Source organism: Cetorhinus maximus, chromosome 28, assembly GCF_964194155.1.
Source record: "Cetorhinus maximus chromosome 28, sCetMax3.hap1.1, whole genome shotgun sequence".
Classification (NCBI taxonomy): domain Eukaryota; kingdom Metazoa; phylum Chordata; class Chondrichthyes; order Lamniformes; family Cetorhinidae; genus Cetorhinus; species Cetorhinus maximus.
In genome coordinates, this window is record NC_135906.1 from 23,135,251 (window position 1) to 23,154,178 (window position 18,928).

At 44.9% G+C, this 18,928-nt stretch overlaps 1 protein-coding gene across 1 annotated transcript in view; it reads right to left on the reverse strand.

Annotated features, from left to right (window-relative positions):
* The window catches only part of LOC144668926 (microtubule-associated serine/threonine-protein kinase 1-like), a 155,094-nt gene that overhangs the window by 117,437 nt on the left and 18,729 nt on the right, over nucleotides 1-18,928 (reverse strand). Inside the window, exon 2 of the mRNA XM_078531405.1 lies at nucleotides 17,068-17,099. Coding sequence (XP_078387531.1) covers nucleotides 17,068-17,099 — 32 coding nt within the window. The remainder of the gene's footprint in view (nucleotides 1-17,067; nucleotides 17,100-18,928) is intronic.

Below are 18,928 nucleotides of genomic sequence, written 5' to 3' on the forward strand. Positions count from 1 at the left end.
TGTTGAAGGATTCAGTTTCTGTAGAATATGGCAAGAAAGCAGGAACCTTGCAATTCCACCCTGGAACTACATTCCCAATACAGTTACATACTTACAGGACTAAATTGCCCATAGGCCTTTGATGAATAAAAGTGTTTCTTTATTTATAAGATCAGATGGACATGACCTTCAGAGGCACCAATTGGCCGGAGCTCACAACAATAAAAATGGAAATGTTGACTCCGCAATTTCTAACGGTGTGTGACAGAAAAATGTAACTAAAAATTGTGACAAGATGAAGCAAGCTTCGCAAACAGGGAATGTGCCCTTCACAAATTACTTTAAATTATATAGAGATAAAGCCAGGACTCGGCCTCTGTATATTATATGCCGGGAGGGCCCATTATATAAAATACCCCAGGACCAGGTTATATAAAATAACCAGGGACCGGGTCACTGTATAAAATAACCAGGGACCAGGTCACTGTATAAAATAACCAGGGACCGGGTCACTGTATAAAATAACCAGGGACCGGGTCACTGTATAAAATAACCAGGGACCGGGTCACTGTATAAAATAACCAGGGACCGGGTCACTGTATAAAATACCCAGAGACCGGGTCGCTGTATAAAATAACCAGGGACCGGGTCACTGTATAAAATAACCAGGGACCAGGTCACTGTATAAAATAACCAGGGACCAGGTCACTCTATTTAGTATCCAGGGACCTGTATTATTAAGGTGTTCGGGACTGTAAGGGCGAATGTGGGACTGGGGAAACAGTACCGCCCTTATCATGATGTAGAGTCACATGGGGGTAGTAGAGTGTAGTAGTGAGTGTGGTAAAGTCAGCATGAAGATAGCACCCATTCAGGACTTTACCCTGTATAAATGTTATTAATAAACAGTTATTGTTCAACCATACAAGCCTCTAGACAACTTCATGAGGCAACATACAATCTTACAACATGGTGGCAGCAGGTGAAGGACCCCAAAATCCCAGAGACCGAAGTAAAGAAACTGCAGTTGACCTGAGGGAAGTGCGCCTAACTTGAAGAGCTCGAATATACAGCTGGAGATCACCTAAGAAGCTCCATGACAGGTGTTGGAGACTGAAGGGCAGAAGGAAGACCCCCTGTGCAACGTAAAAGAACTGCGCCAGGGCATGTGGAGGTTCAATGCGAGACCTGATTGAAATCAGAGTCAAAGGATCTTACCAGATTGCAAAAGGGTGAGCAAGCTCCAAAAACAGGCTGAAATAAGCTTTTAAATTCAGCGCAACAATCAGGCAGCACGAGCAGACCAATTGTTTTACTGAGCGTGGTTTGAAGAACGTTGCAGCTTTAAGAACGATCCAGAGCCGGCGCCATAATACATGCCGACCGCCTGCGAAAGGGAAAGAGATTTTGAAGAGAAGCAAACAAAGAAGAGAAAAAAAAAAATCGGCTTCAATTAAATTCCCCAAACCCAGGAAAGCAACGAGCTGGGCCAAAACGATTCAGTCGGAAGATTTTCTGCAGAATCGCTAGAGTTTAAAATGGCTCCGTAACCACGGCGGGAGCCCGCCAAATCCTGACAGGGGCGGGAAGATAAAAGGAGGAATATTGCGGCACCATTTGAAAAAAATACTGTGCTGAAAGCAGCCATGGATAGTAAATCAGCACTGCCAAACCAGTTAAGGCAGGCGGAAGGGCCAGACTATGTGCAAATTTGGGCGTTATGAGAGAAGAAGATTTTTAAAATATGATAGCGTCAGGCTTGAATAAGAAAACAGAGGCTGAACAAGCGAATGCACTATTATATTCAGTAGGTCCAATAGCCAACAACATAATTGCCAGACAAGGAATAAACGAATCACCCAATAACTTTAAAGAGGTCATTACACCGACTTTAATCTAACTAGCAACAACATTTTGGAAGGGGCAAAATTTAATAAGAGAGTCCAAAAGACCAGGGAGCCCGTAGACTCTTTCATAAATAAGTTCCACAGATTGGCTGAAGGCTGTGACTATGGTGACCTCAAGTCGGAGCTCATAAGAGACTGAATAGTAGTGGGAGCGGATATTCTTTCTGATGCACCCCAATCTAAAAAAGGTCTGACTTGGGGAAAAAAGCATCCAAGTCGTCAGACCATCGAAAGTCCGCCAGCGAAACCGATCCATTTTGCTTAGTGAAGTTAAACCATGGTACAGGCCAACTCCAGTAGTCCAGCTGACTCCAGGGCAAGGAAAGCAATAACCAAGAAAAACACAAGATGGTGGCTGACCATGTCAGTGCTGTGGCACCAAAAGACCTCCCAGGCGCAAACAGTGTCCAGCAATCCTCACTGCAACCGCCTGGCACACTTTGGAGAGATTTGTAAGTCCAAAACCTCGAGAGCTGCGGAGGATCCCAAACGAGTCCATCAGGTAGAGGAGCCACACCAAGGGGCTGGCAGAAATTGAAGATCCAAGATTCACATTTTGGAATGCTGACCTATCTGCACCTCACGAGTTTCAAATTAGACACAGGAGCCAGTGCGATGGTCCCGTCGGATAAGGAACAGTAGCTAGTGAAACAATGTCTGAAGCCAGTTATATGGGCCAGGAGGCATCAAGTTTCAGGTCAAAATTAGGTTACAAGCAATGCTCCAATATAAAAATTAACAAGTGCAGGAGATGTTATATGTGCTTCACAACCAAGAACTTAAGAACTAGGAGCAGCAGTAGGCAATTCAGCCCCTCGAGCCTGCCCCGCCATTCATTATGATCATGGCTGATCTCATTTTGGCCTCAACTCCAATTTCCCGCCCTCTCACCATAACCTTTCAACCCGTTACTAATTAAAAACCTGTCTATCTCCTCCTTAAATTTATTCAGCATCCCAGCATCCACTGCACTCTGAGGTAGTGAATTCCACAGATTCACGACCCTTTGAGAAAAGTAATTCTTCCTCATCTCTGATTTAAATCTACCACCCCTTAGCCTAAAACTATGGCCTCTCATTCTAGAATGCCCCAGAAGGGGAAACATCCGCTCCCCATCTACTTTGTCTATCCCCTCTAGCATCTTATACACCTCAATTAGATCTCCTCTCATCCTTCTAAACTCTAGCAACTATAGGCCTAAACTGCTCAATCTCTCCTCATAAGACAAGCCCCGCATCTCTGGAATCAATCTAGTTGAATCTCCTCTGAACCGCCTCCAGTGCAACTATATCCTTCCTCAAGTAAGGTGACCAAAAGTGTACACAGTACTCCAGGTGCGGTCTCACCAATGCCTTGTACAGTTGCAACAACACTTCCCTATTTTTATACTTTATTCCTTTAGCAATAAATGCCAAAATTCCATTTGCCTTCCTTTTATCTCCTGAGCAGGAAAGCCTGTGTCAACCTCAACATCATCCAAAAGATCAACGAGACTAACCAGCATGGATCTGGCTCCAATTTTAAAAAGGATTTTCCAAAACTTTTCACTGGGCCGGGCCAATTGAAGACTGCACACACGATAACACTGAGAAAGAGGCCAAACCCATGTGCTTGTTTACACCACGGAAAATACTGCACCCGCTTATGATGCAAGTACAACAACAACATGATGAGATGACCAAGAGGGGGATTATCTCCCCCTGTCACTCGGCTGACAGAATGGTGTTCTGGGATGGTCCCAGTTCCAAAGCTAAACGGGTCCATTCACGTCTGTGTCGACCTGACAAAAAACTCAACGAGGCAGCGGCGAGGGAAATCCATCCGATGTCTTCGGTGGTCGACAGCTTGACCAAACTCTCCAAGAGCACAGCGTTCTCGAAACCTGATGCCAACAGCGGCTTCTGGCAGGTTCTGTTAGACGAGAAAGTTAAGTTGCTGACAACTTTTATCACTCCCATTTGGCAGATTCTGCTTCAATTGTTCGCCCTTTGGCATTACCTCAGCGCCCAAGCACATGATGTTGGCTGCCTTACAAAGCCTGAAAGAAGTCATCTGCCATGTGGATGATGTCCTTGTCCATGGTACAACTGTCAAGGAACACGACAGTAAAATCACTGCTCTCTATGAAGCAGGATTGACTCTGAATGATAAGTGCGAATTCTCTAAGACCTCCATTTGGTTCTTAGGTCATACTGTGAGCAGCAAAGGCATCATGGTGGAACATAAAAGGAAGGCAATTGCTGAGTTTCAAACCCCGTCATCCATTCCAGACCTCCAAAGATTCCTGGGCATGGTGAACGAGTTGGCGAAATTTCTGCCCAACCTGGCGCAGATCACAGAGCCCCTTGCGACACCTTCTCAGGAAGGCCCAAGCGGGGTGCTGAAATGCACACCAAGTGCAAGCATTCCATCAGATCAAAGACATGCTCCTCTCATCAGATATCCTGGCTCACCATGACCCATCCCCATCCCTGCCAACTACAATCGCAGCAGATGCCCCATCAACAGGATTAGGGGCAGTTGGATGGATGCCACCGACCAGTGTATCACGCGTAGCCACAGAGATGCAGTATGCAGTTATTGAAAAAGAGGCCCTCACAGTAATGTGGGCTTGTGAGAAGTTCTCTGACTCTATTGTTGGGCTGGAGGTGATCATCGAGACAGATCACAAACCATTAGTCTCACTATTGGATGAGAAAAAACTCGGCAGGATGCCTCCCCAGAATTCAGAGATTTTACTTGCGTCTCATGCGCTTTGCATACAAGACAATGTATGTCAAAGGGAAGCATCAAACGACTGTGGACACATTGTCCAGGGCCACAGCTGACTATCCTGCAACACACAAGGTCAATCTGGTCGATGAGCTCAAATCATATTCCCAGTTCATGACAACACAACTGGCAGCGAGCTCCAAAAAGCTTCAACAGATGTTCCAGGAGCAGATGCGAGATGAAAAGTGCGTCTGTATCTCTCAGTGCTGCCGACAAGTTTGGTCACTGCAGCATCCAGGTGGCAACATCATGAAAATTTACTTTGAACAGCGGAAACATTTCACTGTAATTGATGATCTGCTAGTGTATGGTCAGCAGTTGGTCACTCCTGTCGCACTCTTGATGGAGATTCTATAGCAAATCCACCAAAGCCACTGAGGCATCACAAAGTGCAGAGCACGAGCCCAGTCCACAGTGTGGTGACCAGGGGCATCAAGAGCAATTGAAGGGATGATTTTAAACTGCTTGGTGTGTATGTTGCACAAATCAGTCCAGAGGGAGCCCTTGTCCCCATACAGTTCCCTATCAGACTGAGGGAACGTTTGGGAATGGATCTATTCATATACAACAGCAAGTCCTTCCTCTTCAATGTTGACGACTTCTCTCAGTGGATCAAAGTGAAACGCTTGCACACAGTGACCACAGAGTCGGTCATTACGATCCATCACAACCTTTGTGATCCATGGCATCCCGGACCAGGTGGTGTCCTACAATTCGCGAATGAATACTTCACTCGTTTTGCCAGGAATTAGAGTTCAACGCCTCATCAGCTCCCCAAGGCACCCACAATCTAATGGTGAGGTGGAAAGGGGCGTTCGCATTAGTAAAACCATATTAAAGATAAAAAGCTGATTTCCAACAGCGTTTTTGACCTGTAGATACACCCCACTGTGATGTGGATCAGCTCCATCAGGGCTGCTGGCGGGCAGAAAATTTTGCATCTCAACTTTCTATGCTGCCGAAGAAATTAATCCCAGGGTTGGCAGTCAGGGACCATCAGAAGGTTCAGGACTGAGAACGGTCCTACAGACAGTGACAAGCTTCCACTTAAAATAGGAGGTACCGTACTAGAAACCTGCCCAGGCTAAAGAGTGCAGACAAGGTTTGGATCAGGGACCTTGACAGAGAAAGCGTCATTGTCCCGAGGGCTGAAGATCAAAGACAGTCTTAAACATACCCCAGAAGCACAATCAGATGGAACAGGAGAAGTCTTCTCCTCATTCCTCATGGCGAACCTCCTGTCATACATTTGAGCGAACTTGATGTAGAAACCCAAATAACTGAAACACCAAGTACTACAACTTCAACTCCAGACCAACAAAGTCAGCCCAAAGCGGTTGAGACTACCATTCCTCCAAACTTGAATAGGACAAGATCTAGAAGAGAGTTCGTAAAATCTCCAGGCCTTCTGAATCTATAAAGTCAGAGACTTGGGGGAGAAGGGGTAGCATGTAAATATTATTGGAAATATGTTTGGGTAAAGACTTGGGGGAACTGTAGTGTTAAGGTGTTCGGGGCTGTAGGAGTTAATGTGGGACTAGGGAAGCAGTACTTCCCATTATGACGCAATGAGTCAATTGAGAGTAATCGAGTGTAGTGGTGAGTCTGGTAGAAGACGGCATGATGATAGCACCTACTTAGGCCTGTACCCTGTATATATATAGTTATGTGTTATTAATAAACAGTTATTGTTCGACTAGACAAACCCCTAGACCTCTTCATGAGACAACATACGACCTTACAAACCGGACGGACCAACTGACATTGACCTAGGCACCAGGAGCAACAACTGCAAACTCAGCCTTGTCGACCCTGCAAAGTCCCCTTTACTAACATTTGGGTGCTTGTGCCAAAATTGGGAGAGCTGTCTCACAGACTAGTCAAGCAACAGCCTGACGTAGTCATCCTCACGGAATGATACCTTAGAGGTAATGCCCCAGACACCACTATCATCATCTCTGAATGTGTCCTCTCCCACCAGCAGGACAGACCCAGCAGAGGTGGCGGCATAGTGGTATACAGTCGAGAGGGAGTTGTCCCGAGAGTCCTCAACATCGACTCTGGATCCCATGAAGTCTCATGGCATCAGGTCAAAGTGGGCAAGGAAACCTCCTGTTGATTACCACCTACTGCCCCCAACCCTCTCAGCTGATGAATCAGTGCTCCTCCATTTTGAACATCACTTGGAGGAATCACTTGGAGGAAGTACTGAGGGTGGCAAAGGCACAGAATGTTCCGCTGGGGACTTCAATGTCCATCACCAAGAATAGCTCAGTAGCACCAGTACAGACTAAGCTGGCCAAGTCCTAAAGGACATAGCTGCTAGATTGGGTCTGCGGCAGGTGGTGAGGGAATCGAAAAGAGGGCAAAACGTACTTGTCCTCATCCTTACCAACCTGCCTGCCGCAGATGCATCTCTCCATGACAGTACTGGCAGAAGTGACCACCACACAGTCCTTGTGGAGAGGAAGTCCCATCTTCATATTGAGCATACCCTCCATCAATACTACCGTGCTAAACTGGATAGATTTTGAACAGATCTAGCGACTCAAGACTGGGTATCCATGAGACACTAGGGACCTTCAGCAGCAGCAGGATCATATACAATCACAATCTTTAACCTCATGGCCTGGCATATCCCCCACTCTAGCAGTACCATCAAGCCAGGTGTTCAACCCTGGTTCAATCAAGAGTGCAGGAGGGCATGCCAGGAGAAGCACCAGGCATGTCTAAAAATGAGGTGTCAATCTGGTGAAACTATATATTTTACAAGTACATTAAGAGTAAGAGGATAACTAGGGAAAGATAGGGCCCATTAAGGACCATAGTGGTAATTTGTGTGTGGAACCGGAAGACGTAGGTAGGGTTCTAAATTAATACTTTGTGTCGGTGTTCACAAGTGAGAGGGATGACGCGGGTATGGAAATCAGGCAGAAGGACTGTGATATAATTAAAGAAATTAGTATAGAAAGCGAGGAGGTTCTAAGTGGTCTGGCAGGCTTAAAAGTAGATAAATCTCTAGGCCCGGATGAAATGTATTCCAGGCTGTTGAGTGAGGCAAAAGAGGAGATAGCAGGGGCGCTGGCAATAATTTTCAATACCTTTCTGACCACAGGAGAGATGCCAGAGGACTGGAGGACAGCCAATGTGGTACCGTTATTCAAGAAGGGAGGAAGGGATAAACCAGGGAACTACAAGCCAGTCGGTCTAACCTCAGTGGTGGTGAAACTATTGGAAGCAATTCTGAGGGACAGAATTAATCTACACTTGGAGAGGCAGGGATTAATCAGGGACAGTCAGCATGGTTTTGTTAAGGGGAGGTCATGTCTGATAGAATTTTTCGAAGAGGTGACCAGGGGCTGAATTTTCTGTTCATCAGGCGAGCAGAGCTGATCCAATTGAGGGCAGACGCGGACCCGATTGCCGCCAATTAAGGCCCGCCCAGCGTGACGTCCGCAGGGAAGCGCTATGTGTGGGCGGGGGGGAAGCCCTAAAATCGAGAGCACGCTCATCTCCCTGAGGCTAAGTGCAGCCTCAGAGAGATCGCCTTGATATTTAAAAATATTAAAAATAGAGAAAAAAAAAATCCCTTACGAGTCCCCTCATGTGATAATGTCACACGAGTTGGGACATGTTCATAATTTCCATAACAACTTAATTACAATTTTTAAAACCCTACATGAAACCTCATCCCGCCGGTGGATGAAGTTTCATGTTTTTTCTATTCCCCGTCGGGGCTCCTGGCCGACCCACCAGCCTTCAGGTTGGACGGGCAGGTCCTTTAATTGCTTAATTGATCCTGTCAATGGCCATTGACTGGTCAGCAGGCGCACAGCCGATTTTGCTGCGCCCCCGCCTTCTTGAAAATTTAAATGGGGCGGGATGACGTCAGGGGTTCCGCCCAACATCATCCCGCGTCATTTTATGCGCCGGCGAGTGGGCCCCGCCCCTGCTCGCCAACGGTAAAATCCTGCCCCAGGTGTGTAGATGAGGCAATGCATTTGACATAGTCTCCTTGGACTTCAGCAAGGCTTTTCATAAGGTCCCGCATGGGAGACTGATAACAAAGGTAAGAGCCCATGGAATCCAAGGCAATTTGGCAAATTGGATCCAGAATTGGTTGAGTGGCAGGAAGCAGAGAGTGATGGTCGAGGGGTGTTTTTGTGACAGAATGCCCGTGTCTGGTGGGGTTCCACAGGGATCGGTGTTGGGTCCCTTGCTGTTTGTGGTATATATAAATGATTTAGACTTGAACGTAGGAGGGTTGATCAGTAAGTTCCCAGGTGTGCTCTGTAGATAAAAAGCAATACAAATACAACCCGGCCAATTACCTTGCCACCAGTCTACTCTCGATCACTAAAGTGATGGAAGGGATCAACAACAGTGCTATCAAGCGGCACTTGCTTAGCAAAAGCCTTCTGACTGATGCTCAGCTTGGGTTTCGCCAGAGTCACTCAGCTCCTGACCTTGGTTCAAACATGAACAAAAAAGCTTAACTCCAGAGTTGAGGTGAGAGTGACTGCCCTTGACATCAATGCAGCATTTGACTGAGTGTATCACCAAGGATCCCTAGCAGAACTGGAGTCAATGGGAATCAGGGGAAAACTCTTCACTGGTTGGAACCATACCTAGCACAAAGGAAGATGGTTATGGTTGTTGGAGGTCAACCATCTCAGTTCCAGGACATCACTGCAGGAGTTCCCCAGGGTAGTGTCCTAGGCCCAACAACCTCAGCTGCTTCATCAATGACCTTCCTTCCATCATAAGGTCAGCAGTGGGGATGTTTGCTGATGTTTGAACAATGTTCAGCACCATTCATGGCTCCTCAGATACTGAAGCAGTCCATGTCCAAATACAGCAAGACCTAGACAATATCCAGGCTTGGGCTGACAAATGGCAAGTAACATTCGCACCACACAAGTGCCAGGCAATGACCATCTCCAACAAAAGACAATCTGACCAATGCCCCTTCAATGGCATTACCATTGCTTAAATACCCATTATCAACATCCTTAGGGATGTTGACCAGAAACTGAACTGGACTAGCCATATAAATACTGTGACTACAAGAGCAGGTCAAAAGCTAGGAGTCCTGCAGCAAGTAACTCACCTCCTGCCTCTCCAAAGCCTGTCCACCATCTACAAGGCGCAAGTCAAGAGTGTGATGGAATACTCCCCGCTTGCCTGGATGAGTGCAGCTCCCACAATACTCAAGAAGCTCAACATCATCCAGGACAAAGCAGCCACTTGATTGACACCCCATTCACAAACATTCACTCCCTCCACCACCAACGCACAGTGGCAGCAGTGTGTACCATCTACAAGATGCACTACAGAAATTCACCAAGGCTCCTTCGACAGCCCCTTCCAAACCCACGACCACAATCATCTGGAAGCACAAGGGCACCAGCACCTGGAAGTTTCCAAGCCACTCACGATCCTTACTTGGAAATATATCGCTGTTCTTTCACTGTCGCTAAGTCAAAATTCTCACAGCACCGTGGGTGTACCTACACCACATGGACTGCAGTGGTTCAAGGCGGTAGCTCACCACCACCTTCTCAAGGGCAGCTAGGGATGGCAATAAAATGCTGGCCTAGGCAGCGGCACCCACAACCCATGAAATAATGTTTTTAAATACCCAGGGATTGGGGTCCCTATATAAAATACCCAGGGACCGGGTCACTATATAAAATACCCAGGGATGGGGGTCACTATATAAAATACCCAGGGATGGGGGTCACTATATAAAATACCCAGGGATGGGGGGGTCACTATATAAAATACCCAGGGATGGGGGTCACTATATAAAATACCCAGGGATGGGGGGGTCACTATATAAAATACCCAGGGATGGGGGTCACTATATAAAATACCCAGGGATGGGGGTCCCTATATAAAATACCCAGGGACCGGGTCACTATATAAAATACCCAGGGATGGGGGTCACAATATAAAATACCCAGGGATGGGGGTCACTACATAAAATACCCAGGGATGGGGGTCACTATATAAAATACCCAGGGATGGGGGTCACTATATAAAATACCCAGGGATGGGGGTCACTATATAAAATACCCAGGGATGGGGGTCACTATATAAAATACCCAGGGATGGGGGTCACTATATAAAATACCCAGGGATGGGGGTCACTGTATAAAATACCCAGGGATGGGGGTCTCTATATAAAATACCCAGGGATGGGGGTCACTGTATAAAATACCCAGGGATGGGGGTCACTATATAAAATACCCAGGGATGGGGGTCACTATATAAAATACCCAGGGATGGGGGTCACTGTATAAAATACCCAGGGATGGGGGTCTCTATATAAAATACCCAGGGATGGGGGTCACTATATAAAATACCCAGGGATGGGGGTCACTATATAAAATACCCAGGGATGGGGGTCACTATATAAAATACCCAGGGATGGGGGTCACTATATAAAATACACAGGGATGGGGGTCACTATATAAAATACACAGGGATGGGGGTCACTATATAAAACACTCAGGGATGGGGGTCACTGTATAAAATACACAGGGATGGGGGTCACTATATAAAATACCCAGGGATGGGGGTCACTATATAAAATACCCAGGGACCGGGTCAGTATATAAAATACCCAGGGATGGGGGTCACTATATAAAATACCCAGGGATGGGGGTCACTATATAAAATACCCAGGGACCGGGTCAGTATATAAAATACCCAGGGATGGGGGTCACTATATAAAATACCCAGGGATGGGGGTCACTATATAAAATACCCAGGGATGGGGGTCACTATATAAAATACGTAGGGATGGGGGTCACTATATAAAATACCCAGGGACCGGGTCACTATATAAAATACCCAGGGATGGGGGTCACTATATAAAATACCCAGGGATGGGGGTCACTATATAAAATACCCAGGGATGGGGGTCACTATATAAAATACCCAGGGATGGGGGTCACTATATAAAATACCCAGGGATGGGGGGGTCACTATATAAAATACCCAGGGATGGGGGGGTCACTATATAAAATACCCAGGGATGGGGGGGTCACTATATAAAATACCCAGGGATGGGGGTCACTATATATAATACCCAGGGATGGGGGTCACTATATAAAATACCCAGGGATGGGGGGGTCACTATATAAAATACCCAGGGATGGGGGGGTCACTATATAAAATACCCAGGGATGGGGGGGTCACTATATAAAATACCCAGGGATGGGGGTCACTATATAAAATACCCAGGGATGGGGGTCACTATATAAAATACCCAGGGATGGGGGTCACTATATAAAATACCCAGGGATGGGGGGGTCACTATATAAAATACCCAGGGATGGGGGTCACTATATAAAATACCCAGGGATGGGGGGGTCACTATATAAAATACACAGGGATGGGGGGGTCACTATATAAAATACCCAGGGATGGGGGGGTCACTATATAAAATACCCAGGGATGGGGGTCACTATATAAAATACACAGGGATGGGGGTTACTATATAAAATACCCAGGGATGGGGGTCACTATATAAAATACCCAGGGATGGGGGTCACTGTATAAAATACCCAGGGATGGGAGTCACTATATAAAATGCCCAGGGATGGGAGTCACTATATAAAATACCCAGGGATGGGAGTCACTACATAAAATACCCAGGGATGGGGGTCACTATATAAAATACCCAGGGATGGGGGTCACTATATAAAATACACAGGGATGGGGGTCACTATATAAAATACCCAGGGATGGGAGTCACTACATAAAATACCCAGGGATGGGAGTCACTATATAAAATACCCAGGGATGGGGGTCACTATATAAAATACCCAGGGGACCAGGTCATTATATAAAATACCCAGGGATGTGGGTCACTATATAAAATACCCAGGGATGTGGGTCACTATTTAAAATACCCAGGGATGGGGGTCACTGTATAAAATAACTGGAGTCAAGCTTCTATGTAAAATACCTAGTGACCGGGCAGCTGTACAAATTCTGCTGAGACTGGGTCTCAGAAAACTTACCAGATGCCCTCATATAACTCACTGTAGGTTATCTCTCGATAAACTAACTGGGCTCACAATAATCGATGATCGAGTGTCTCAGGGGCCAATATGTGGCACAGCAATCACTATTAAAAGAGGAGGATTAAACCAGATCAACAAATGGCTCCATCTGCATCCACAGTCATCCCACAATTCATTGCCCTGAACTCAGATACTTCATCGCACCTGTCATGTTTTAATCTTGTATTTTATGATAGTATTTTAACTCCTGTATAAGACTGCGGCGTTGTACCTCTACCCCCACACCTTCCCCCTGTGCCATGCCCCCACCCCCATACCCAAGGCCCCTGGGTATCAATTACTCTCAGGATAATGCTGCAGTAATGACCTCACAAGGGATAATCCGCTTGTGTGTGTTAGCACGCATCAAGGACACAAGGTGCAGTGGCTGTACTGACAGCTGCTGCCTGGATAAGGACTGGCCAGGCACAGAACACAACCTCCACTGTAAAATTAAATCAGTGGGAACTAGAACAGATCCCACATGTGGTCTCCAAGCTGTAATTTAATTCTGCAATTCAGACCATGGCCCACAAGTCACTGACAATGTAGTTTATGATATCACCTGAACCACCCCATCAGATTACAAGGCAGTCACCAGTCCTGAGCATCTATTGTCTTATCTATAAACTATCTGAGCCCCTCAATTAGATTCTAGCCTGTAAGTCAGTCCAAGATATCCACCATTAGAAACAGAAATCACCCAAACTCTTCCATTAGCTGCCTGCTGGTAACTTACTCCGGGCCAACCATTAATCTACATAGAGACCATAGGTACAATCTCCATGTATTAACATCTGAACTGCTTGTTTACATTCCAGGATGTAACTCACTCCCAGATATTCACAATATTACATACGGATAATCCGTGATTAGATTCCAGCCTGTAACTAACCTCTGGGTATCAATCATTCGATATTACAAAGAATTCACAGCACAGAAACCAGTCATTTGGCTCAACTCGTCCATGTTAATGTCTATGTTTCACAAGAGCCTTCTCCCACCCCACTTCATCTCACCCTGTCAACATATCCTTCTGTTCCTTTCTCCCTCGTGTGTTTGTCTAGCATTCCCTTAAATGCATCTATGTTATTCACCTCAACAACCTCACCTCAACCATGTGATAGTGAGTTCCACATTCTCATCGCTCTCTGGGTAAAGAAGTTTCTCCTAAAGTCACTAACGGATTTATTGGTGACTATCTTACATTTACATTTATGTATGTTCAAGACAGAGAATGGTAGATTCCTAGATATTAATGACATCAAGGGGTATGGGGACAGCGGGGAAGGTGGTGTTGAGGTAGATGATCAGCCATGATCTAGTTGAATGGTGGAGCAGGCTTGAAGGATTAAAAGGCTTACTTTTGCTCCTATGTTCCTATGTCTCAGCTTCGGTTTCCCTGCAAGTGGAAACATCACCTCCACATCTACCTTACCAAACCTTAATTTCATAATTTTGAAGGCCTCTATTAAGTCACTCCTCAGCCTTCTCTTTTCTGGAGTCTTTCCTGATTGGTATAACCTCTCAGTTCTGATACCATCCTTGTAAATCTAGTTTGCACTGTCTCCATTGATTTGGTATCCTATGGTAGACTGTACACATATATTCTAATTACAAACCATCCGATTCCCTTAATTAGATCCTGGATTGGACGTCGTTGTTCCACATTTTGAATCTCCCCTTGTTATTCTCTCAGCTTTAATTCTGCTGGTCATTCCCCCAAGTGCAGCCTGCTTCTCTTATGTTCCAGAGATCACCCAATATCTAATTTATACTATAGGATAACTGAGGGGTTGAACAATAAGACCACACTCTGAACTGAATATTGTGTCCTTCATAAGTGCCCTCAAATATGCTTCTCCAATTTTTCAAGAAACAGAGTGACTAATGAGATGAGACTGGTTATAAATCATTAAGCAGGTATATTTTACAGATAATCTACAATCATAGAGTAGCAGTTATAACAAATCTCACTTACTCCAACTTAACTTGAATTCCCACCTCATAGAAGACAAAAATAATCAGCCATTTCCCTCTATCTCAGTTAGTCAGCTCAGTAAGCTTGCTTTCAGCCAGTATTAGCATTGAATCAGACTAACCCAAACACCAAGTGTGGTGACCTCTATGCCTAAGGTAGTCTTTTTGGGCCTCACTCTGATCAAAACACTCTCTAACACCCAACATGTAAGGTCTTTGATCTCTCATCCCACTGGAATTTGAGGGTCTTGATTCCTGATCCTTACCCTGTCCACGAGTCAACTCTGCAGCCATAGCCCCTCTTTGAACCTAGTTTGTGAAAACCTCAACTCAAAGGGGCATTCCAGCTCCTCCAGTTCATGAATATATGCTGGAACATCTGTGTTGCGATAACAACTCACCTATATCCCTGATTACCATGAATAATATATTCAATAGTTGCTCAGTGGCAGACCAAACCCGTCTTTGTCCCGAAAGCTCCAATGTGTGGCTGTAAGGTGGGTTTTAATTTTAGGTGCATGTGTTTTAGCCAAGAAAAAAAAATAATTGGAACATAAATTGTATCCAAAACTTCTCCATGGGAAAATAGCACAAATTCCTGAAAGTTGTCAGTCACATTGAGTAGCATTGGGCAAAGGGTTTCATGTTCCATGTCCTCGATCGCAATGAGTGCAGGCTCTTTTGTGCATTCTGTCTCACTAATGAAATCACTTCCAGTACAAGTGTGTTATCTGTTATAGTATATATTTGTTAAAAAAACATTTCACTTACTACTTAAATCTACTGGATTGCATTTCCTAAACCAAACCCAATCTGAGAGAACACAGCATACATCGGATATGTGACACAGAAACAGGCCTTTCAGACCAACCAGTCCATGTCGATGTTAATGCTCTACTCGAGCCTCCTTCCTTATTCTTCCTTATCCAACATCTTTCAACATAACCCCCTAATCCCTTCTCCCTCATATGCTTGTCTAGCCTCCTCTTAAATGCATCTATACTTATCACTTCACTCACTGTGGTAGCAACTTCCACATTCTCACCTCTCTTTGGATATAGATGATTCTTCTAAATTCCCTACTGGGTTTCTTGATGACTATCTTATATGAATGGGCTCTAGTTGTGCTCTTCCCCACAAGTGGAAACATTGTGTGTCTAATCTATTGAAGCCTTTCATGATTTTGAAGACCCTTTGGCCTTCCTTATTCAAGAGTAAAGAGCCTGCTAATCCTTTCCCGATAGGTGTACCGTCGTATTTTTTAGTATCATCCTCGAAACTCTTTTTTTTTTGCATCCTCTCTAGTTTATATCTTTTTTATAATACGGTATCCAGAATTGTAGCAGAACTCCAGGTGGTCCAGCCAAGGCGGTATACAAGTTTAAGAGAATTTCCCTAACTTTTCAATTCTATCTGTCTCGAAATAAACTCTTGGTTTTCTTTTTTTTTGGTCTGTGTCGCTACTTTTAGCCACTTGTGTGTCTTTACTCCCAGGTCCCTTTGCTGCTCTACATTATTTAGATTCTTATTTTCTAAGTAATATGCAAACTGCTCATTTTTCTTGCCAAAACACCTCATACTCTTCTATGTTGAAATTCATTTGCCAATTATATGACCACTCTTTAAGTTTGTTAATATATTCTAATAATCTAATATTTGGCTCAAAACCTGCTGCACATATCAGAGTTCAGCATAAAATTATGCCCTTACTCTTTAAGCATGATACAGAAATGTTTTTATGTAGTGAGTAGTTATGACCTGGATGCACAACTGAAAGGGTAGTGGAAGCATCTGCAGTCATAACTTCACCCACTGCCCCTGTGCTTGTGTGCTCCTGGTCTGGCAACTTCCCGATTTTAAAACTCTTATCCAGGTTTTCAAACCTCTCCATGGCTTCAGCCCACCTCCCGCTCTAACCACCAACCCCCCCCCACCACCACAATTCCCCCACCTATCTCTGTAATGTCCTCCAGCCCTACACCCCTCCGAAATCGCAGTACTCTTGCAATTTGGGGCTCTAGTCTATCCTGCACTCCCTTTGCCCCACCATTGGCAGCTACGTCTTCACCGGCCTGGGCCCTAAGCTCTGGAATTTCCATGTTAAAACTCTCCACCTCTCTCTCTCCTCCTTTAAGACACTATTTAAAATCTGCCTCTTTGACCTTTCTCTTCGGTCACCCGTCCTCATATCTCACATGGTTCGGTGTCAATTGTTTGTCTGATTATGCTCCTAAGAGGCGCCTTGGGATGTGATGTGATAATGTGCCTTACAGATGTGTCATCTTTTTTCTGCTGTGCGTTTCCAGCTGTGCTATTTGTCTTTATCTATAAGGTCAGAAAACTCTTTAACTCACCTGCTCCCTTTCCTCGTCAAAGGCAAGTCTTTCTGTAAATAAGAAAAAAAATGAAATAGGTTAAGATTCTCCGCGGGTCTCTGATATCGGAGCACTGATTTCTGATCGCCAAGTCTGTAAAGCCAGGCATTCAGAATACATTAATGACCAGTAATCACCACCAACCCTTCAGCACCAACCTGGTGCCTGACCACAATTGGTAACTGTGTCAGAGAAAACACTAACTTACTGTCACCAAAAGAAGTCGCCATGTCCAAGGGTAAGTGAATTATGTCTTTCTCTTTTCACATCTTCAACAGTCACTGTTTATCTGGTGTCTACTGGAACTCTTCTAGAAAATGAGAAATGTAACTGATTTAAGTATATTATATCAAGAGGTGCAGGTACAGATTTGTGGAATTGAGTTAAACTGCCAGACCTGAGCTGCTCTAGGGTCAGGTACAGTGGAGCTTCATGTGGGCGTGGAGATTCCCCTAACCTGGTGTTTAACTCCTGGACAGTCGTTGGGTCAAAATCACTGGAATCCCCTCCTAACAGCCCTGTGGATGTACCTACACTGCAGCGGTTCAAGAAGGCTGCTCACCACCACCTTCTCAAGGGCAATTAGGGATGGGTAATAAATGCTGACCTTGCCAGTGACGCCCACATCTCATGAACAAATTTTTAAAAATTAACTTGAGCAAAGAGCCGAAAGCATAACTTCTGCCAACATTAGCTGAATAATGATGGTTCAAAGTTCCGACTGCTAGACTGGAGAGAATTTTGCATGGTACAGGTACAAGGTGGTTCTTAAGTGATCTCTCACTGTTTGACAGAAATCAATATCGCTGACTTAATTCTTGAGCTACATCACGGACTGTGTTGTGTAGCTGGCCTATTGGATGTAACCAGGCAGTCAGTGCAGATTTTACAAACGCACCTGTGGCCATTCCCTGGGTCTTGCATTTACAAGATCATGTTCCTACAGAAAGGGAGATTTGCATTTCATACAGTGCTTTTTACCACTTCTCCAAGTGCTTTACAGCCAATTAAGTACTTTTCTGAAGTGTCGGAACAGAGAATATAGCAGCTCTTGAGGGGGCAGACGAGTTTAATGAGCTAACAAATTCTTTGCTCCATCCCCATCCTTGTAGAAATGTGTGTAAGATCTTACTACATGTTCACTCTGGCTGACTGTGCCCGCCAGAATGAATTAACAGCAAATTATCTTCATGACTAAATAACCGATGAGAATAGATAGTGCCATTAGGGATATTCCAGTCCATATTTTCTAATTGATGCATCCATTCCGTCATATTTGTCAGATTCCATCCCGTACTTTGTGACAGATGCAGTCAGTTGGGTGGCCGTCACAGGAAATGTTCAAGAAGGATGTGAACAAGGAGTGCATGCTAAGGAAGGTGTAATGAACAGCATGCAAAACGCATTGGAGCTGTTTTCAAACAGAAGTGTGGCTTACGTCATTTCCCCAATATAGAGACCAGAATATTGAGTTATTTTTATCTGCATCCGCGGAATTTATTTCACTTCTCACCCTCTCGGTATTTCGTCTAAAGCCCTGTGGGACTGCTGCACCGTTGGAGGTGCTGTCTTTCAGATGAGACGTTAAACCGAGGCCCTGTCTGTTCTCGCAGGTGGATGTAAAAGGCACTATTCAAAGAACAGCAGAGGAGTTCTTCCCAGTGTTCTGTACTAATATTTATCCCTCAACCAAACTCATTAAAACAGGCTGTCTGTTCATTATTCTATTGATGTTTCCATGACAATTGTACACTGTACACTTTCACTGCCACGTTTCCTACATTTCACAGTAAATACACTTCTAAAATAATTAATTGGCTGTTATCATTATTAAGTGCGT